Below are 22,982 nucleotides of genomic sequence, written 5' to 3' on the forward strand. Positions count from 1 at the left end.
GAGGAAGTAATTAATCTGTAGAAGGCAAGCAATATCTTGATTATATGTTTTCATGCCTGTTCTTTGAAAGAGTTCTATTACTTCAAATAATTTTGTTAAATTAATTAACAGTATATTATTTAGTTTACTGAGACAATGGAATATGTCAACGTACATGCAAAAGAACTAATCAAAACCGCGTAGCTTTTATTTTTCTCAAACAAACAAAAATCAAACTTATGCATGTTGTAGGGACTTCAAAATTCAAAAAGTCTAGGGTACACTAAAGTTAGTAGGGTCTAAATTTTTTTTAAAAAAAAAATTAACAAAATGACTTAAAAAGAAATTGTGGAAATGATCTATTATGATTATTTACAAATAAAATAGAATTTTTTTTTGATATTTTAAAAAAATATTTATGTTAAAAAAATGAAGAATATTTCATAAAAAATACATAAACTAAAAATAAGTTTATAAAAGACTACAAAAATACCAAATCATTTCGAAAAAGTGAGGTCTCTTGCGTATTTACAATTCAAATTTTAAAAAAATATAATACATAAATGTGTTTTTTAACTTGGTTTTATTTCACATTTATGCACTTCAATTTTGGGTATGCACGTAAACGTTTTAACTTGTATAAAGTTGAAGAAATAGATACATAAGTCCTACGTGACATAGTACACATCAAACATCACGTAGGATGAAATTGTCATGTAGGATGTCACGTAGAACGTGTGTGTTTATTTAACTTTATACAAATTTAAATATCTACTTATGCGCAACTCAAATTCAAAAATCTTAATATAAACTGAGTTTAAATTAAAGAACATATTTATGTATTTTTTTTGAGATATAGCATAAAAATAAACATCCTTTTTTCCAACCAATGACATCATGATCAATTGGTAAAAGTTATGGGAGGCAAGTGAACTACAACACAAAATGATGTTGATATTTTAATTTAATACATATATATATGTGTGTGTGTGTGTGTTGTGTGTGATGTGACCATAAACATTATTATATATAACAAGCACATCTAGCTACTTCTATACATGATTATATTGACAATTTGTAATCAAGAAATGAACAAGGTTTCTATTCCTTATACTTTCTATATTGTTCTTATAAATTTTCTTATTATATCATGGTGTCTACAAAGTGAAGCCAGGGTGTTTTTGGACATGGAGAACTTATCTTCAACTACATTCAAAGGTGTTATACGAGGTCGCAGTAATCGTGAAACTCCGATTATTATCAACCCTTCACCAACAACAAATACTCGTGATCATGTGTATGCATCTAATTTTTGATAAGAAATACTTATTCATCGTTCTAAAATTATTTTTTTGGTTACTCTTTTATCATAGATCTATCTAACATATTTACATTTTTATTGTTTACGCAGTGACTATACTCCACCACCGTTGATAAGTTAATAAGGGAGCTTGTGAAGAACCAATAATTGAATGCTTAATTTGTTGGATATTTTACTATGATTGGGCCAGGTGGCGCGCAGAGGTTATAGATTATTGAGTAATTTTTTTTACTGTGTATTTACCTTTGTTTCTCGTTTTCGATAGTTGAATTGCTCTATTTTTAATTAGTTAGAGATTTCGATTACGAAATCAAGGAAATTATGCTAGAAAGAAATTATGGTGAGAATGAATTATAATTCTTTATATTATGCATTGATTTTTGTATTGATTCAAGTAGAAAATCATATCACTATTTATAAGCAATTCAAAGGAATAAAGTAAGAAGTATATGAAAGTAAATTTCTTATATGATTGACTAAACGAGAAATTAGTATATGATATATATATTTCTTAAAAATAACGTATAAAAGCAAACCATTGGCACCTTATCTTGTTGTACATTGATTTAGATTTTTTAAATATTAAATTAAATTATTTATGTAAAAAGTTTAAATTTATAATTCAAATCAAACTAATAAAATCTAGATTTTTTCAGATTTTTCAACATTGTATTTTTTCAGATTGGTGTGTTTTTCAAATACCAAACGAAATAATTTATGTCGAACTTTTAAATCAAACCAAACTAATAAACCTAATATTTTTTTTCCAGGTTTTTGGATTATCCCGGCAAAGTATTCATATAAATATATAATTAACTTGTGTTTTATATATTTCTTTCAGTCCAATCAAAATACAATTATCTAAGGTGTTTCTTAAGAAAATAACACAAAACATGAGATGAGTATTAAATCATACTAAAATAAGTCTAAGAAGTATTAATTCCATAATTAAACATTAAAGTAAAATTAAAATTAGATTATATATTTTAAATGTCTAAATCAGTAAGCTAAAAAATAAATATTCAATATTATTGTCATTCTTAGCGTTACATTAATTTATTTTGTTAGCATTACTATAAATTTGATTTCGGATTAAGCTTTATAAGAGTTACTAATATGTATGGACTATAACCTTTATTAGAACATTCAAAATTATAAGTTTGAAAAAACTTGAAAAAATACGTTAAGACTTATGAAAATGTATAAGTAATATTTAGAAATTACATCAAAGTAAATATTTTTATGTATAATTTTTTTCAAAAGAAATTATATAAATAATGTCAGTTAGGTTGGTCTCAGGTCCACACCAATCCAAATATAATCGTATTTTTATTAATTATCAAATCAAGTCAAAGCAAATTATTAGTTAATTTTTTTTCACCTGACTCAATTTACAATTTGATTCGATTTTATACACAGGTCATAATTTTCTTCCTAGTTCAAACAAACAGTCTCTTAAAATAATATTATTTTCTTTACGCCGATAATTCATAATTTATGAATATCAACTATGGTTGTCTTATTTGACTATACATTTTCCATTAAAAAAATTAAGTGTTTTGACTCAAAATATATAGATTTGGTAAAGTCCAACAACGCGTAATGAAAATGGCCAAATGGATACTTTAACAAAAATGTATATAAATTACAACTCCAAAATATCAAATCTCAAACAAACCCAATTTTCTCAATTTTAACACAAACATTAATTTTGTGTGACATATAAGGTGTAAGGAAAAAAAATGAAGAAAATTTGTACTAGTATATTTAATTTTCTTGTAATATTTCTTACTTTATCATTGTGTATGCAAAGCGAATCGAGGATATTAAACTTGTCCGATTTCATAGAGACGAGTCAGGTGCGAGGCCGCAGCATCAGGCAGACACTCAAACCCAATCCTTCTCCAATGCCAAATACTAATACTCATCAGTACGCATAGATATTTTTTTTGAATATCTAAATTTTAATTTTTTAAAAAAGTTACGTTGATCTAATTCATTTAACTAGCTTTAAATATTAGTTAAATATATTGTCAAGAATTGAAAAATAATAAATAAATTAAAACGAAGAATGTACTTTTTTTAATGAAAAATTCTAACATTAAATTATTATTTTTGTGTTTAATGCAGATTTATAAGTCCACCTCCAATGATCGTGAAATAAGGAAGAAGGCTGATCCTGGATTTGATGATTTTGTAGTTTAATTCCTTTTTTAAAAAAATATATTATTTTTAAATAATTTTTATCGATGATAATTAATGAAAATTCTATCCATTGTTTTCTTTAATATTATAGCAATTTAAAAAATATATATATACATGAAGGTAACATATTTGTGCCCTTTGAAGCTATATAAAAATTCACCCCTACGATTTATGTATTTCCTAAATTATGCAAACATAAAGAAATATTTAACAAAGCAGACCAACACTTTTTCTTCAATAGTCGTTTACATCAAATCGAAACACATCCACATAAAATAATCACACTAACTTAACACAATATTACAAGTTCTCATCGCATCAACATGGTACATCACTAATTTCGAGTCCAATGCACCATAATGATAATATGATGAATTTAATTCTGTTGAATTATTATGCCTAACAAGTTCATTAACAATAATTGTAATATGATCATTAAAGTGATATCGTGAATGAGACTGCTCTTTTCTTAATAAGAAGTCTCGAATTTGAGCCTTAAGTATGAAAAAGAAATTGGTACGGGGCTCTTCCCTCCACATGAGATGCTACGCGGTGCGAATCTGAAATAATCTAACTTCAAATATAATTTTTAAACAACATATATTTGAGTTAATTCATAATTCTGAATTATTTTTAAGAAAATATATCACGGTATAAGTAGTGTATGTGCATTTTTGGTGATATATATATATATATAGACATCACGACTCGAAAACTCGATTCATGATATCACATACCTTAACTCATGAGTAGGTAAGTCGATGTATATGCCAGAACAGCGAGTAACATGCATAGTTAATAATTAACGAGAAACTTTTTAGCATTAACACAAGATACACAACGAAAAAGAGAAGAACAATAATATCTACGAAGCCAGAGGTACAAAATTCGAACTCACGACCTAGTGGACATTAGTACAAAGTTACTATACAAGTCTTAGAATTGGACCAAAAATATAGACTTTTCTCGAAAATAAAATGATATCCAAAAACTATATACAAAAAAGAGATAAATTGAACTAGGACACCATCAGCTCAACCTCAATCTCCGAAAATCTCCACAACCAGGCCCAAATCAACACTGATGACTACCACTAGGATTTACATCAAGAAAACAGATATAGATTGTAATAAATAATCAGTAGACATCATAGACCGGTATGAAAAGCGAGAAAGTAACACCAACTAAAAGGTCATACTTCTCTTCTTGCTACAAACAATAGTGCCTTGCACCTTATTAATTTTGATGATTAATAGTTTGAAACTTTAAATGCAATGTTTTTTTTTTTTTCAATTGTACATACCTACCATATGTTTGTCTAAATACCTAATTTTTTCATTACAAAAGAATATGATAGTAGTGCACAATTTGTTTGTCTTTTTTATCCTCCATTCACACTAATGGTTTGACTCAAAACTTATGACAACAACGCGTAACTTAAAAAGTATGATTATTATAAAGTAATATATTAACAATTCCCAAATTATAAGTCTTCTTCCTTTCAACTACAAGTCTACAATCCATATATCTCAAAAATACATTCCACTCAAAATATAATGAAGAAAATTACTACTAGTACACTCAATTTTCTAGTAATATTTCTTATTTTATCATGATGCGTGAGAAACGAATCGAGGAGCTTAAACTTCTCATCTGTTAATTTCGAAACAAATATGAATTTAAACAAAGGTCGTAGTAATAGACAAATCCCGGTTAATTTATATCCTTTACCTATACCAAATTCTAGTCATCGACAATACGAAATTTGTTATTATAATTATTTTTCATACTTATCGACTTAATATAATAGATGATTTCTAACAGTAGATTAATTTTCTTGTTGATTTACAGAGCCGTTGGTACCCCCGCCACCACAGCCCATGATAACGGAATAAGGAAAAACCGGGGCAGTTTTGTAAAAGGTGCGGTATTGAATCAGAGCCTTTAGTTGGAATTTAAAATTTATGAACTTTTGATTTTATTTTAAGAATATGAACTTATTGAATTCTAAAAAAATTAATTTATGTATAAATATAAAGTTTGAGTAACATTAATGAGTTCTTTCGAACTCACTTTCCTTGTATTGGATGGTATAAGTGTACAAATTCTTATATGTACTTAAAATTTCTATGTAATTTTAGGGACGGATTTATAATTTGAAATGAAGAAAAATCTTGTAAAAATCTTTTCTGTGCTTTTTTTTTTTTGTATTTTTTATTATGTACATTTAAAATGTTCTTATAAAAAATACATAAAGCTAAAAAGTAAAATGTCAAAAATACACATATTTCTTTTTAGTTTCACATTTAAATTACTTGAAAGTTTATAAACGTACTTAAAATGTCATTCATGAATTTGAGAAACACACATAAGTAATATGTGATAGTATGTATTATATTGTTTCTCTGAAAAATAAACACGTGAAAAATAATTTCATCGTGGCAAAAAGTGGTACCACATCACTAACACGTGTAATAATTTCAGCTGAAAATATGACCCAAATTAAGTTAAGGTTTTATAAAGGTTTCACAAAAAAAAACGTCCAAAATCGTATCATTAAAATATTTATGGGCTAATACATATGAGAAACTGATAAATTGACTAATTTCTTTAAATTGGCCCCAAAATGTCCAAAATGGACTCTAAAAATTATGAGACTAGATGTGTTGCTCCTCATACTCCCTGCAGAGGGTCCGTAAAAATTTCAGAAAAAAATCGTTTAGAAGTCATATCAGCATAACACACATAAAAATTGAGAAAATAGTCCAATTCCTATAATTGGCTCTTAAATATCCAAAATGGACTCTAAAAGTTATGAGACTTACATACTACTCACCCAACTCCTATAATAGAGTAATTCTTTAAGGTTTCCCAAACAAATCATTCAAAGTCAAATTATCAAAATTTTCATGGGGTAACACACACAAAAATAAGAAAATCCCCTAATTATTATAAATTTGTTCTTAAATGTCTAAAATAAACTCTAAAAATTGTGAGACTGTACATACTGGTCTCTCAACTCTTTACGGAGGGTTTTGTGAAGGTTCTTTCAAAAATTGTCCACAAGACATATCATTAAAATATTCATAAGCTAACACACACGAAATATTAAAAAAATCAGCTAATTTCTATAAGTTGGCCCTAATTGCCCAAAAAGGACTATAGAAATTATGTGATTGTTTGCACAACTCCCCCAACTCCCTATGGGGGGTTCATTCACGGTATCACAAAAAAATTGTTCGAAAGTCATTTCATGAATATAGGATAGCATACAAAAAATTAAAAAAACTATCTAAATTCCTATTAATTTGCTGCTCCTATAAATGTCCAAAATAGACTCTAAAAACTATCTAAATTCCTATTTTGTGTGTTTTTCCACAAAAAATGTCTTCTTCTTTCTTCTTTTTTTCAAATTAAATGCATATCTAAATATAATTTCAACTTTTAAATATTTTTTTCTTCAAGTTATAACATAATTTCTCTGTCCCTATTTATTTGTCCATATTTCATTTTTTAGTTGTCCCTATTTACTTGTCCATTTTGACAAATCAAGAAAGGACAAAAAAAGTTTTCCTATTATACCCTCTTTTAAACTTCTTGGAAATTTCCAAGTTTTAATCCATCACTTTTGAAACCATAATTAATAAGGATAATATTATAATTTCACTATACTAATTATTGTTATCTTAATATGTGTGTCATTTCTAAAGTGGACAACTAAATAGGGACAGAAAAAATATGTTTTATCAGAATAAAATCTTGAAATTAATTATCTCGAAATTGATGTAATGTTATTTTTATGTCACATTAAGAGTAGAATAACATTAATCTTGAAATAGCTAATAACAAAATAATTAATTTCGAAATAATTTATTTCCAATCAAACAAGCACTTAAAAATCTCAACATCCTTTTTAATATCTATTCTAACGGGTTAAATATCTTTTATGAAAATTAATAATAGAGATAAGTGTCAAAAACACACATAAACTATTCACTCTTTTTTAGTTTCATACCTAAACTATAGAAAGTGTGAGTTTCATATATAACTATCACTTTTTAATTTCAGAAACACACCTCAGTTGTCTGTGTAGTGCACTCTCTCTTTTATATGAAAAAACTTTGACACATGACATTCCACATAGATAAAATATTTTATCTAGATAAAAATTAAATAATAAAAAATTAATATTAATTAAAAATTAAAGATTACTATCCATTTAAAAAATTTATTTATTTTTCTTATCTCACTCCACCACCACCTCCACGTACCCCCCTCCCCCGCGACAACCCCATCCTTTTTTTTAATAAAAAAAGTCATTTATAAAATATTTTAAAATTTTCATATTTCATCCCCCCCCCCCGATAGAAATTGATATATTTTATTTAAAAAATCTACCTCATCCTATTTAATTTTTCACTCCTAATTTATATTTTTTTACGTTTTTCTTATTTTGTGTTTGATACGCACGTACATATATTTTTAGAAAAAAATTCTACTAGTGTACCGAATATAACATAAACAACTAACAAAATATAAAAAGTCTTGTGGTGCAAGTAAAAAATATTTTCGATATGTATATCTAAACACTGGGAAAAAAATTGAAAGCGAAGGGTTAAGTGGGATGGGTAGAGTTCTATTTTTAAGAAAATAAAATAATATCTAAATTAGTATTTGATTGGAGGGGGGGGGGGGGGGGGGAGATGAAGTAAAAAATGAAATACTTTTATAAAAGAAATTTAAACAAAATAAAAAACTTTAAAAAATGGTGTGGGATAAGAAAAATATTTTATATTTTATTTTATATAGAAAATATTATTTTTTTATAATAGTTTTTTAATTTTTAATTTTAACTATACTAATAATTTTTTTTATTTTTTGTCAAGGTTGAATATTTTGTCCATACAGAGTGTGATGTGAAAATTCTTTAAAATAAAAGAGAGTGTGTATTACACATACCATATGAGAGTGGTATAAAAGAGAGAGGTGTGTTTCTCAAAATAAAAAGTAATAATTTAGGTATGAAACTTAAACTTTCAATAGTTTAGATATGAAATTAAAAAAAAATATATAGTTTAGATGTGTTTTTTGACACTTATCTCAGAATAATATAGTGATTAAATACAATAAAACCAAGATAGAGAGTAAGTTATTGTATTGTCAAATCATCTTTATTCGTTATAAAAGGTAATTGTTTAATTTTCAAAATTATAAACCATATATTTTAAAGATGTTTGGTTGTAAATGCATTTAGGAGATCAGACAATATATTTTTATTTTCACAACGTATGTAACTCAATTTTTTTTAAAATGAAAACTAAAAATAACACTATGTAGCATAAGTTAGTAGACTTTTCAAATGAAAAAAAAAAAGTAACTAAACTAGGTCAAATTTTCAGACTCAATTTAGGATAGAATATTATGTATTCCATTAGTCACAATCGTGGGTTCCTTAACAAAGAAAAAGAAGGGGAAACGAAGAAAAGAAAAAGCAGAAAAGATTGACTTTTAGGGTGTATTCAAAGGAAAAATAACTCAATCGATTTTTAAAAATGAGAAAAATGATTTCTAATTTTTCGTATCAAAGTCAAAGGCTTTGACATTACACTAGGTAGGGTGGTTATTTAAATCTCTTTCTTGCTTTGGTGGATCGAGTTATCTGTTAGTTATTGCTGATGGGAGGTAACATGAGATATGTGAAAGCTGGCTTGAGTGTTACGATTATAAAAAAAATACTTTGACAAAAAATGGGACGAAAGAAGTATACGCCATGTGGCATAAGCAAGTATGAGTCCACTTCTATCTATGTAACTGATTATTATATTCATTAATTTGACGCAAACCCCTAATGTGAATAAGCTTGCTATAAAGAGAACTCATTTGGAGGCCAAGTTTATATAGTTTTTGTAAGGAAGAGGAGGAAATTAAGCATGTCTATCAACAAAGGCACAACATGTGTTTTGTTAGTGATGGTTTTCTTTGTGTTGTCCATGAATTCTTGGTGTGAATATGGTGAAGCAACAAGAATATTATTAGCCTTCTCTACAAGTACTCAAGGTGTTATATCTCTTCCCCCTTCTTTTTTTTAAATCATTACTCTTGATCTCTCTCCGTTTGAAACTAAACTTCAAATCCTAAATCTGTCAGTGATCTCGTACCATAAATTCTTCACATGAAACTAAACTTCAAATTCTGAATCTTTCAGTGATCTCGTACCATAATTTCTTCACGTGAGTATTAAACTATAGTATGTATATCATATATATGTTTTTTAATACCATTTTGATGTGTTGAAATTATAATGGCAGCAACACAAAGGATGGATTACCAGAGCAGCAGCCACCGCCGGAGCACCAGGGCATCGCCCCGTGGGGGCTATCCTTCCCCGGCAGCAAATGTGAATGACCATGTACATCACTAGTGATGAATCTCTATTTTGTTGTGGACTTAAAATATACTTTGTTTGATTTTATTTGTGTTTATGAAATTTCAAATATGAAGCAATGAAAGTAAGCGTTAACTAGGCTTGTCTTTCCCATGATTAGTGATCTCGAGTTCAAATTATGATAATAGAAAAATTCCTGAGTGGGAACGCCCTCCGTCTTGTTATATGGATAACCATAGAGGGAACGTATATTACGAACATGAACAGAGAAAATAAAAGGATGTAGTACTTCATATTTTTCTGGAGCTAACATAATTATATTCAACTTTCAAGAACACAAAGCAATTTTCTTGGTTCATTGACTTGTTACCAAGAAACTCAAAAGGTCAGGTTGAACGAGTGCAGAAATCCTTTTTAACTCATGGTTGTTTGGCAAAATAAATAAAAATTTAGATGATGGTATCACTTGAATTATTGTTCCCTTGATAACAGTAGCAATTCCGCTCTTAATAAAATATCCGTTTGAATCCCTTGCTACGTCTTGAATATTGTCAATGTTAATAATCTGACGATACAAAAATTTCGTGCCAGAGACTCGATCTCAAGCTCATGTGTATTGTCAAAAATAAGAAGGAAAAAAATACACTGACAAGAGAAGTCAGGACATTTACGACTATATGTTGCCTAGAAGTTAGAAAACTTTTGGTAGCCAACCTTCACATTGTGCGTATATGAGCATTCTTGTCGATAATAGCTCTTTTTATGTGACAATTCTTGTCGATATCAATTGGAACACTACCCTTTGAATACAGAAACATTTTGTCATCATTTTGGATGTGAATGCATTAATTCCAATAAAATGATGCTTCAGGAAAATTTATGTCAATAATATTAGTGCTATAACCATAGCACAATAACAGACTATCGTAATTAAATGCAGAAACTATTAGTTGGTAGTAGCTATAATTTGATACTGACTTTTCCGTAATGCCCAAATTGGCACGGTATAAAGCTTCAATTGTATCAATATCCTCCAGTAGTAATCAAATAAATTAGCTTCCACCTGAACTCCGACTAGTAATACCTCTACTAGTAATAATACTAAGCAAAAAACATATTCAGTACAAAAAAAGTTTAAACAAGAAGCTAGCCAAGACCTGTAATCAATGTTGCCCACAAAGTTTAAAAATGACGACGAATGCATGTCAGATACTCCAAAAGTAATACATTTTGGAGTGTGACATGAAAATTGTAAATGTTAATAATTGAACAATCTACCTACTCGCATTCCAACGGAAGTTTCACCGAAATAACTTCACAACCAAAGTCTTAAAGGTTCTCTTGAGCTATGTCGTTGTCCAGACCTAAAATAGTAGTATCCACCTGAAATGCAACAAACACAGATTAAATTTTTTGGGAACGAGTTGTCTATACCATCAATTATGAGAAGTATGCAAAAGGACTATAACATATTACCTGAGTTGCTTTCGATTGCTTCTATATTGGTTCTCTGCAAATTCAGATCATATATAATTCTTCATCAATCTTCGTTAGACCAAACGAAGAAAGATCTTTTATTAAATTTGCAGATAAATCAATATAAAAGCAACCAAAGCAATGCAGGTAACATGCTATATATATACACTTTTCATCCATCAAAAGTGTAGCAACGCCAACGATAATATCAGCCTTAGCTTCTTTATGGGATAGAATGAACTTCTCATAATCCATTCGGTACAAATGAGGCCTTTGAGCAATACTAAGACAACAATACTCAAAGATCTTATATTTATTTATATTCGTTAGTTATTTTTCAAGTTTACAAAAGCATAGTTATTTGTTGTAAAACACTATCTTGGATTTTGTTATCAAAAATGTATTGACAAACATAAATTGCTACTAAAATATTAGCTAAATCTCTGAAATATTAGGAAAATTTCTTGACAAATTAAAGGTATAACAAAGTTCCGAGTGTTGTTTGAAATGAGAATGGAAGGGGAAAAAAAATATGTATATACTGCTACTGAAGTGGGTTTATTGAAGATAATCTTTAAGAAATATATATAGTTGAATCTAGATAGAATACTCTACAAATTCATGGTAATGTGTAAGGAGATGGTACTTATACTAAAGCTCATCTAATACACAAATTTGTATAGCATAATATTCACTATAGCAATATTAAGTTGGGAGGATTGAATAGTCGGTGTATAATTTATGTATAATCAGTATATAATTTATGTATCACTATAATAAAAATAATTTTTAGCCGCAATAAATATTAACATTAATAAAGAGTGCTAAAGTCTTTACCGGCATTAGTTAATTGTCTTTAGAAACAATGTCGCTAAAGGATTTAGGGAGATGTACAAAAAGTGCTAATTACCGCTCAAAATTCATATTTAACTGTAATTAACTCTTAATTGCCGCTAATAATATTTTTTATGTAATTGATAATTAAGCTGTATATATTCAGCTTTTTGAATATATTATAATACATATAATTTATGTATAAGTAAGTTATATTCGGCTTTGTGAGTGTATCATAATGTATAATAGTATATATTTTCTATCACTTTTTACTATTTTTTATGCATTAAAAATACAACTATTTTTGTTGTATACTAATTTAGTTATAGAGCAATTTCACATATAGCAAATACAAAATTTATATTTATATGCTATAGTAAAGTTTGCATAATTGCGCTCCATAGCAAACACAAATATGTATAATTCACTGTACATATACAAAGAAACCAGTTGTATCATTCGCTATACATATGCAAAAGAAAGTAGTTGTATACAAATCAATTGTGTAATTTGTGTATGTATAAAACGAGAAAGAGAGAAAGACAAAAAAAATCAGGCAGGGAAATATTTGTATTGTATAACTATAAGTGTATAGGACGAATATATATGTATTTGCAAGTGTATAAACAATTTTCTCTCGCTTTATACAAATAGAAACAATTTATACATGCCGTTTCTGTTTGTATAAGCGATAGAGGCAAGGGTGGTGAGTGAGATCTGAGAGCGTGATGAACGAGATCTGGGAGAGGGGAACGAAAATATATGTACATATACAATTTTTCCTCGTTTTATATGAATAGAAACACATTTTATACACTTGTGTTTGTATAAAAGAGAGGGAGCGAGCGAGTGATGGAGTGAGAGAAGGAGAGTGGCGAGCGAGAGTTTGAGGGAGAGAGATGATTGACAAACAGTTTGCTACAGGGCACAATTAAATCAAATTGTGATTATAGCATTTAATTTGATTTATTAGTTGGTAATTATATATAATTTTCCCTTTACTTTATCGTATAGATTCGAATCTATCGTCCTTATATTCTTTCGCCTACGAGTTGTCTGATATTGAATATTCGTGCAAGCAAAAAAACATAAAATGGATATTACATTAATGGGGTGGACTAAAATAGGACGTCCCATAATTTTTTTTGAAAATGGCTCAAATATGTTATCTATTTTTGAGAAAAAACTCATTATGTCATCTGCTAAAAGTTTAATTTAACTATGTCATTTTTGCTTTAAAAAAGGCTCATCTATGTCATTATTTGTTAATTGAAAATACTTCCGATTTAGCAAAATCATTTCTTACACATGGTCAATTAATTAAATCATTTTAAAAGGAAAAAGACGCAAATATATCCAAACTTTGAGAAAAATCTTATTTATGTAATGCGTTAAAAGTTTGCTCATTTATGTCATTTAAGTTAACAAACGATGACATGGATGAGCTTATTCTTAAATGAAAATGACAGAAATGAACCAAACTTTTAACTAATTACATGCATTGATGACTTTTTTTTTCAAAGTTAAATAACATATTTAAGTCATTTTTAAAAACCAATATTTAGTTTTTTCTTTTGATTTCTCTTAACAGTATCCATGTTAAATTCCGCCAAATATTAAATTATGAATTAATAATGATTTCGTAGATAATTAATACAAGATTTATTCATTTTCAACTAAAACAAAAAAATCTATGCTTGAGCTGATTCCATCCATGTAGACTTGCTATAAAAACAAAGAATCAAAAATATTCTTGAACTTGAAAAAATATTTGTTTTTTCTTATATTATTAATTTAATATAAACATATGATATGAATAAATTTTGTGTCAAAACTTGCTATAAAAATGTAATCAAGTTTATATATTTTTGGGGGGAAAGAGGAGAAAATTAAGCATGTCTATCTACAAAGGCACTACTAGATGTGCTATATATGTTAGCTATGTTTTTCTTTGTGTTGTCCATGAATTAATTCTTGTTGTGAAGCACCAAGAATATTCTTTGTGTTACATCTCTTCCTTTTTTTATCATTACTCTTTTATCTCTCTTCTTATGAAACTAAACTTTAAATTCGGAATTCATACTAAAATTTCTTTCACATGAGTATTAAAATATATTATGTGTATATGTTTATGGCTGCGAATGTGAATGACCATGTGATGAATCTCTATTTTGTTGTGGACTTAAAAGAATAGACTTTATGAGATTTCAAATATGAAGCAATGAAAGTAAACTTTAACTAGGTCATGGATTAGAGATCTCGAGTTCAACTTCTGATAATTGAAAAATCTCTCCTCCCGTCTTACTATTATGTATATGGATAATGATAGAGGGAAACGCATAATATACTAACACGAACGAACAGAATAATTCATATTTTTTTAGTAAACATTCAAATTATATTCCAGGTTCATTGACGATCACTCAGAAGTTCCTTTTAACTCATTGTTGTTTGGCAGGATAAATTAAAAAATAAAGGAAACTAAGTTTCACCATCTTAGATGATGGTACCATTGGGAATTACTGCATCCCTAATAACGGTAACAATTCCGCTCTTAATAAAGTATCCGTCTGACTCCCTCGCTGCTTCTTGAATATTGTCAATATTGATGATCTGACGACACAAAATTTCCATGTTAGAGACTACCTCACAGCTAATTTATGTGATGACAAGAGAAGTCAGCAGAAGTTAGAAGAATGAGATTTTCATCAAACATATATAATAAAAATTGAGTGGTAATAAGAATAATTGATCAAGTAACCAACCTTCACATTGTCTCCTATACGAGCATTCTTATCAATAATAGCTTTTTTTATGTGACAGTTCTTGCCGATGCCAATTGGAACACTACCCTTTGCATACAGAAGCAATTTGTCATCATTTGTCTGGAACAACAAAGGAAGCAAACCGAGTTTAACGACAAATCAAAACAAATAGTATATGATATCTGGCGTATATACAAAGTAAGTCTAATAGTCATATAGTTTGTAAATTTCAACTATTACTTCATAATAATCTGCTCCCATTAAAAGAGTGTCTTCGATAATTGTTCCTTCTGAAATGCATGATCTGAGTCCAATCACAGAATGATGAATTTTACAGTTCTGTACACAATAAAGTAACTTCATGAGAACCTAATGTGACAAATATGTACTGATTAACCAATTCCAAAAATATGAAAATTAGAAGACAATGTTGGTGAGAAACAGTTAGTAATTAATTACCTTGGTGACACAACCTTCACCAATGACGCTATCTGTTATATCAGCATCAAGCATCTTTGAAGGAGGCAAATATCGAGGTTGGGTGTAGATTGGAGCTGAACGGTCATAGAAACTTAAGAGAATATTGAAGATAACAATATTAGTGTATACTATTAGAGTTGAACAATAAACAATCGTAAATAAGTGGAGAGAAGTATCAGTTCACATTACCTAAAATCTGGCACTGGCTTTTTTGTAATGCCCAAATTAGCATTGTAGAAAGCTTCAATGGTACCAATATCCTCCCAGTAGCCATCAAATAAATAAGCTTGCACCTGAACTTAGACTATTAATACATCTATATCTAGAAGTAAAACTAAGCAAAAATCATATTCAACAGAAAAAAGTTAAAACTAGAAGATAGTCACAAGTAAAACTAAGCAAAAATTATATTCAGCAGAAAAAAGTAAAAACTTGAAGATAGTCACACTAAGGCCTATAACTTATGTTGCTCAGACTCTTCAAAAATATCGATAGATGCCATACGAGATACTCCAAAAATAGTACATTTTGGAAAGTTCGACATGGGTATGACAACAATCATAACCAATAGAATAGTGTGGAAGTAAAGTTTCATACCATTCTCATGAAACAAAAAGTATATTTCTTCTAGTTTTGTGATTTTAGAACTATAAATGGTAAATAGATGAATAATTTTACATACTCGCATTCCAATGGAAGTTGCACCAGGAATAACTTCACTACCAAAGTCATTAGCTGCAGGAAAGCTTTGCCGAAGTAGGTTTATCATCACATCTTTGCTAATAACATATATACCCATACTTGCAATATAAGGGTTCTCTTTAGCTCGTTCATCATCCAGGCCTAAAATAGTAGTATCCACCTAAATTCACCAAATACAAATTACATTCTTCCAAGAAACGAGATATCTGTCTTTGTTCATATATACAATGTGTGTTTGTTGAAAAATATGCAAAAAGGACTATTGTAGCATGTACCTTCATTTCTTTCAATTGCTCTCCGTCTGGTTTTTCAGCAAACTCAATGATGCGTCCTTCTTCATCAATCTTCATTAGACCAAATGAAGATGCACGCTTTTCATCCATCGGAAGTGCAGCAACAGTAATATCAGCACCTGCTTCTCTATGTGCTTGAATGAACTTTTCATAATCCATTCTGTACAGATGATCTCCCGCTAGTATTAGGAATTCCAAAACATTATGCTCCTCAAACAACCATAAATATTGCCTGACTGCATCAGCAGTGCCCTGAAAGACAAGTAGTTGCATAAAACTAGTAAAACGGCTATACCAAAACGCATGTCAGAAGTAAATCAGAGGAGTCGAGCACAAATTGTAACGTTACAGTGGCTTCAAACATGCTATATACTTGTCGGATTGTCTCTAGGTTATAATTTTATTTTATTTTAAAAAAAAAGACAAAGCATCCCGCATAGTAGGGTCTAGGGACAGGCCGCACTCCAAAGGGTGTGCCAACCTACCCCAATGCAAGCATTAGTGGTTACTTACACAACTCAAACCAAGAGACAACTTTGCCGGCTCATTTTCAAATCATATAACTACAAATTTAATGTTGTTTAAAGGTGTACATTAAGAAGAATATTAGGTACCTGGAACCAATCAGGGTTCTCTGGACTTTGTTGAGCAGCGAGAACTTCCACAAAACCTTCATTTTTGTGACTACCCATGTTACTTGCGTAAGCTCGTGAAAGATGGCGATTTAGAGATGCAGAGTTGAATTGTGTGAGAACGTAGATCTTGGATATGGTACTGTTTATACAATTGCTCACAGGAATATCAATCAGACGATAATTTGCTCCAAGCGGAACAGCTGGTTTTGCTCTCTTTTTGGTTAGTGGATACAAACGCGTCCCAGCTCCACCTCCAAGAATAATACCCAAAACACTCTAAAACAAATTGCATTAACAACATAGTTAGTTAGTTAAGCATGATCAACCACAAAACTTTCGTTAAGAAACAATTATGTGTTATAAATCTAAATGAAATGATTTATATTTACACAAATGTGTCAGGTTTATTTTAGACCACAAATTTCAAAAAAAAATCTTTCTTAAATATTATGTCTAACAAACATTGTCACATAATTGGACGAAACACTGCATATCTACCTAAATATGGGTGAAATATGAATGAAATAATTTATACTCATACAAATATGTTAGATTTATTTTAGATCACAAATTTCAGAACTTTTTTCTTTTCGAAATATTATGTCTAACATTGTTAGATAACTTGGGAGGGAGAGATTGAAATACAAACTATATGATAATTTATATAATCAAAATTTTCAAAATACATTGAATGCGATTCAAATTTAAGTATAAAATTTATAAAACTTATGACAAAACATGGAAAAGAAAAAAGTGTTTAATTTTGCACTAACTTGGCTAGCATCTGGATCAAGACATGTCTGTGAATTCGACGAGTCAGAAACAGCTTTAGGGGACACCATAATAGCAGCCCTTTTATGATAAGCCTTCTTATTGGAACTGAATCGTCTAGAACAAAATGACAATGGTGACATCAATTTATCTCCGGATAATTGTGACGATGCAAAAGAGAGACTTTGAAAGGACATTGCAGGATCAACATTCTCGATTATAGGTTGGCGAAAAGGTTTCAAAGTTCCCATGGACGCTGCCATTGTAGTACCACTGCCCTTGCCTATTCTTCCAGCTTCTCACTGTGTGCTATTTTCAATGAAATTTGAGAAAAGTTTTACTCAAAAACAAGTCAATATAATATAATTATTAACCTAAAAATAAAACTTAAAAATATTTTTTAAAATAAATAAAAAACTTGATCTGATTTGGTCTCTTATTTGAACAATTCAAACCAAACTCTAGGTATTGAGACCTTTTATTTATGATAATAAATATTAATTTATTATATATAATTAAATATTATTTTCAAGTCATTTTATCATACAATTTTACCATTTATTGTACAGTGATACATAAATATAAAATTTTGTTTTCCCATATTATCAAATTTTTATTCCAATATGTCAAATTATAATTAATTTAACTTATTTGCAAAAAACTTACTATAACCTCTAAAAAAATCACTACTCTATTATATATAAATTTAATTTTACAAGTTGATAAAATATGTTAGCCAATTATTGCAATACAATATCTTGGATATTAGTCTAAAAAATCTTATTGATAGACGATGGGATTAAGGTAATTAGATTCAAAATTTTAAAATATCAAATAAAGTTTTAATGTTATTAAAGTAAAATGTTTAAAATTTGAAAAGCAAAATTTAATACATTCCTAATACATGGGCAAAGTAGTAGCTTGAAAATCTTCCAGCAAGAACGAGACAGCGTGACATACACAACAACAACCAAAAGAAAAAGCTTTATAGTTCATTTTGGCAAATATAAAACTTCTCAATAACTCCAATTTTTATGGACCTTACAAAAATTTATACAAATTATATTTAAATATATTTCTAACTAGAATTATTATATTTCTTTGTTAAGAGAGATGCAAACTTTAATAAGTAGGAAGGTAACAAAATACTGAGAAATCTGAAACGGGAAAAAGTTGAAACGAATATTTCTATCTATAAAATCACTCAACTATCAATATTTTCTTTTATAACAACAATGTGGTCAATCCTAGACGATTTTTTTTCTTCCAATCCTATTGTTATTGACATTTTTATTCCCACTTAAAACCATAGTACTTCTGCACAGATATATATACAAAACAACATTTCAATAAGTAAAGTTGTTTATATTTGCCCAGATATATATATTAACATAAGCACAAACAAATTGGTTACACCAATGAAGGTAAACATGCTAGAAGAGCATAAATAAATAAATAATAACCACTGGTTATGATCAAATTTAAAGAATAAAGCTTCCATTTTCAACTGCAACAAGCTCCTCCTTGAGAAGCAGCTCCATCTCGTCCGCCTGATGGCCCGGGAATTCCTCCATACCCAACTTTTATTCCATACGACTGTAACGAGTAATAAGACAAGTTATACGGTGAGGGAACAGATACACCATTGATGAAGCCAGTCGTATTCACTAGACAATATGACTGGTGAATAGTTTGGTCATCAGCAAACAGAGACCATATATGAAGATTTGGAGTCCACAACGAAACAAATTAAGTAGAATATACATAAATAGTCAGGATAAGGTATACCTCGTTTGATACATCAAACACTCCATCCTGTATTTTCTTATAGATCGTGGAAGCTGTTTTTATAAAAGCCTGAAGATGTACAATGAGTTACTTTGAGACGTTCATTGTATAATATAAAAGCTCTAACTAACATGTTAAATGATTTCTTACCTCTTCGACATTCTGAGCTGTTTTAGCAGAGGCTTCCATAAATATCAACCCATTTTCCTTGGCAAACTGCTCGCCTTCCTCTGTGCTTACAGCTCTTCTGTGAGCAAGATCACACTTATTTCCAATCAGCATTATACTCATGTTTGCATTTGCGTGCTGCCTTGCATCTTCCAGCCAACTAGCAAGGTGATTAAATGTTTCCCTCCTATAATTTCCGGAGGAAAGAAAATCATCAGTTCTTCACTAACATAACGATCCAGGGAAATGAGGTTAAGAGTAGTGACCACAGAAATTGTAGATCCCTATAATATTTGTTATTTATCCATTATGAAAGCAAAGAGGCAGCAACAAAAATATGTAAGACCTTCTTTCCATTTGAAATTCAGTTTGGGGGTCAGAAACCGTCAATTCACCACAAGGCACAAGCACAAAGATACAGTCAATATAATAGTCCACATCCGAATTCATGGAGCCCTTATCAAATTAAATTCGGAAGACCATATATTTGTTCATTTATGTCAAGAGAGATTTATGAACCAAAATAACAGAGCGCTCACTAGCATTAAAGAAACTTCTTTAGTTCCTCTCTAAAAGTAAAAGACAAATTGCATTAGATGACATTTTACAAGAGCAGAATGTAATGTTCTACAATTAATTAAACTGAAGATCACAATGTATACTACAGATGCAGCCAAAAGTCTGATATATAGATAATTATGTTGGGGTGATTGAGTTTGTGTAAGGAATATTTCAAGAACTTTGATCCAAGTAAAAAGCTAAGACAAGAAATATGTCTTGTGTACGAAAGAGAGGAAATTTGTGCTTACTATCTTCGATTTAATGCATAAAGAGTGTCAAAAACATAATGCCGGATGATACCTGGTAATATCGTAAACAAGTAGTGCCCCGGCAGCACCTCTGTAGTATGACCTCGTGATAGATCTGAATGATTCTTGGCCAGCCTGAAAAGGGAGATCATTCATTATAATCATGCTGCCAGCCCTTTAATGACAGCACAAGCAAATAATAACGAGAACAGCATGTAAATTATTCTGCTGCCTAGAAAAGAATGTAAGGCATTTACAAAGATTATCACATGTTTAGACTAATGATCCAAATGAAAAAAAATGATCAGCAATGTTTAGACTAATGATCGCATCTTTTTTAGAAATTTGGCATATATCAAAGCGGAAAAAGAAAGAAAAGATGTGAAACAAACCGTGTCCCAGATCTGTAGTTTTATTGGTTTGTTGTCTATTGTGATCATTCTAGCCCCAAATTCAACCCCAATGGTCAAGTCATGGACCGGTTGAAATCGTTTGTCCGTAAATTGCAGGAGAAGACAGGATTTTCCGACTCCTGCGCAACAAACATGTTAGAGATGATGTTTTATATAAGGCTTCAGCAATGTATACATCAACATTGGAAATATTCCATCCGAAGCCAATGAACTATACAAAAATGATAGGGCAAAGTGCACTCGTATGAGGAATTACTCAGCAAAGTTGGTATTGCATATACAAGGAACAACCAAGAGTTTAGCACCTCATCACCACTCATAAGGATTTCGAAGTTCTGAATGCCCCTAAACCAATAAGAGGATCGATTCCTATAATGATAATATTCGTGAGGCACGTGAGTAGCAATCTCAATTCTCACCACAAGTCATACACAATTCATCTATTAAATCATATGCTTATTATTACGAGCAGTCAGAGTTTTAATCAACAATCTCTTCACCATACACAAAAAAAGACATATCTCAGAAATATTTCCAACTACTGTTTTATCATTATCAAATTACTTACTTTATAGATTTTTTAAAGGGCTTCTCTTCAAAAAAAAAAAAATACATCGATTTTACAAGTCAAAAGAGCAGCATTAATATAGTTGTACCAAACAGACTTCAAATCCAAATGAATTGGATGATACAGACATTCTCTAACTGCTGAAACTCCAATTATTTACTAAAAGCATAACGAACCGTATTTTATGACCTAAATCATCAAATTTAGCCTAACAAAATCTTCTCATCAGAAAAAAAATTCAATCATCAAACTCCATGGATATATCACCGAACCATCATTAAATTATCAAATAGAACAGAAATAACACAAAATTCAAAAAAAAAAATTGAAATGCCGCAATTCTCATAATAGCATAAATTCAATCATACGCATAATCATTACAACAACCTCCATTCAGATAGAACCTTCCCGATCATTCCAGATCCATAAAAACCAAAACGAAAACATTATAAAAAGGTGCAAAAAGGAAATCATTAGATAAGAAAAAAAGATATTTACAAATATAAATTAACAACAAAATCAATCAAAATTGAAAAAATGACCTGTATCTCCGATGATTATATACTTGAAAAGATAAGCATACGACATGATTGATATGAGATCTGACGAGCTGGAGAATTTGATTGCTTGAATTTATACGATTTTTTCTGGTAATTTGATAGAATGTTTGAGAAGAAGATGAAGAGGAGAGAGAGAGGGATTGGCTCTGTAAATATTCAAAAACCTCTCTTTTTCTTTTCTCTAGACATCACCGGAATGATAAAAAGAACAAGGTTAAAAAAAAAGGTCAAAAGTGTCTTTTCACAATTATGAAATTACTATTAGATACAAACAAACACGAGAGGTACGAATCACGCTAAATACATACATAAGTGATATGAGATAACTTATAATATACATATAGATAAGGGAGAGAATCTTATACTAAAGACATAATACATAAACATGACTTTTAACTTGAAATCAGTTGATAACTATGATCTTAACTTTAAAAGTGCAAAAGTAGGTATGTAAACTTGTATACATTGAACAAATTGACACATTAATCTACATGGCACCCTACATGAAAATTTTGTGTCCTGCGTGAAAACCTATCGGTATCATGTCATGTAGGATATGTGTGTCTACTTGCTCATTTTTATACAAATTTAAGCCTTACTTGTGCACATCTAAAGTTAAGGGTCATAGTTGTCAACCGACATCAAGTTAAGGATCATATTTATGTATACCAATACTAAATTATACGTAAGTTTGACCTCATGAATCGAGGTAAGGCTCAAAATAGTCCCTCACTTTTGGGTTAAAGCTCAAAGTGATCCTTGAGTTTTCACATGGAGCACTAATAGTCCATTATGTTTGCAATACTGGTGCACTTTTGATCCTCTTGTAA

The 22,982-nt window shown here is 29.7% G+C and overlaps 2 protein-coding genes and 5 long non-coding RNA genes across 7 annotated transcripts; 4 read left to right on the forward strand and 3 right to left on the reverse strand.

Annotated features, from left to right (window-relative positions):
- The first annotated feature begins 981 nt into the window (after positions 1–981).
- On the forward strand, positions 982–1,669 carry LOC101262691 (uncharacterized). Its single transcript, XR_183311.5, has 2 exons — positions 982–1,276; positions 1,391–1,669. It is a non-coding gene; the product is annotated as an uncharacterized lncRNA (long non-coding RNA).
- A 1,230-nt stretch (positions 1,670–2,899) lies between these two features.
- On the forward strand, positions 2,900–3,588 carry LOC112940448 (uncharacterized). The gene is made up of 2 exons (XR_003244643.2): positions 2,900–3,230; positions 3,431–3,588. It is a non-coding gene; the product is annotated as an uncharacterized lncRNA (long non-coding RNA).
- Positions 3,589–4,985: 1,397 nt separating this feature from the next.
- Positions 4,986–5,688, forward strand: LOC112940457 (uncharacterized). The gene is made up of 2 exons (XR_003244655.2): positions 4,986–5,194; positions 5,357–5,688. It is a non-coding gene; the product is annotated as an uncharacterized lncRNA (long non-coding RNA).
- Positions 5,689–9,422: 3,734 nt separating this feature from the next.
- On the forward strand, positions 9,423–10,028 carry LOC101262994 (uncharacterized). Its single transcript, XR_183312.5, has 2 exons — positions 9,423–9,562; positions 9,814–10,028. It is a non-coding gene; the product is annotated as an uncharacterized lncRNA (long non-coding RNA).
- Positions 9,811–11,636, reverse strand: LOC112940495 (uncharacterized). Its single transcript, XR_003244793.2, has 2 exons — positions 11,367–11,636; positions 9,811–11,273 (listed from the first exon to the last, which is right to left on the reverse strand). It is a non-coding gene; the product is annotated as an uncharacterized lncRNA (long non-coding RNA).
- A 2,923-nt stretch (positions 11,637–14,559) lies between these two features.
- On the reverse strand, positions 14,560–18,414 carry LOC101253868 (glucose-1-phosphate adenylyltransferase small subunit, chloroplastic/amyloplastic-like). The gene is made up of 9 exons (XM_004252048.5): positions 17,849–18,414; positions 17,055–17,351; positions 16,423–16,692; positions 16,128–16,307; positions 15,635–15,738; positions 15,425–15,536; positions 15,206–15,304; positions 14,966–15,085; positions 14,560–14,813 (listed from the first exon to the last, which is right to left on the reverse strand). Exons 1-9 carry the CDS (start codon positions 18,107–18,109, stop codon positions 14,697–14,699), a joined length of 1,560 nt encoding a protein of 519 aa, XP_004252096.1. The 5' UTR covers positions 18,110–18,414; the 3' UTR covers positions 14,560–14,696.
- Positions 18,415–19,024: 610 nt separating this feature from the next.
- Positions 19,025–22,462, reverse strand: LOC101263286 (ras-related protein RABB1c). The gene is made up of 6 exons (XM_004251770.5): positions 22,135–22,462; positions 21,004–21,143; positions 20,664–20,746; positions 19,785–19,989; positions 19,635–19,703; positions 19,025–19,442 (listed from the first exon to the last, which is right to left on the reverse strand). The coding sequence occupies exons 1-6, from the start codon at positions 22,178–22,180 to the stop codon at positions 19,350–19,352; spliced, it is 636 nt and encodes a 211-aa protein (XP_004251818.1). The 5' UTR covers positions 22,181–22,462; the 3' UTR covers positions 19,025–19,349.
- Between the last annotated feature and the right edge of the window lie 520 nt (positions 22,463–22,982).

This window comes from Solanum lycopersicum, chromosome 12 (genome assembly GCF_036512215.1).
Source record: "Solanum lycopersicum chromosome 12, SLM_r2.1".
NCBI lineage: Eukaryota > Viridiplantae > Streptophyta > Magnoliopsida > Solanales > Solanaceae > Solanum > Solanum lycopersicum.

Coding starts and splice junctions, on each gene's coding strand:
- LOC101253868 (XM_004252048.5), bottom strand. CDS start 18,109: ATGGCAGCGTCCATGGGAACTTTGAAACCTTTTCGCCAACCTATAATC. Junction 16,308..16,422: donor AGCAATTGAAAGAAATGAAG/GTACATGCTACA, acceptor TGGTGAATTTAG/GTGGATACTACTATTTTAGG. Junction 15,305..15,424: donor GTGAAGGTTGTGTCACCAAG/GTAATTAATTAC, acceptor TATTGTGTACAG/AACTGTAAAATTCATCATTC.
- LOC101263286 (XM_004251770.5), bottom strand. CDS start 22,180: ATGTCGTATGCTTATCTTTTCAAGTATATAATCATCGGAGATACAG. Junction 19,704..19,784: donor CAGCTCAGAATGTCGAAGAG/GTAAGAAATCAT, acceptor GTACATCTTCAG/GCTTTTATAAAAACAGCTTC. Junction 19,443..19,634: donor TGTTTGATGTATCAAACGAG/GTATACCTTATC, acceptor TACTCGTTACAG/TCGTATGGAATAAAAGTTGG.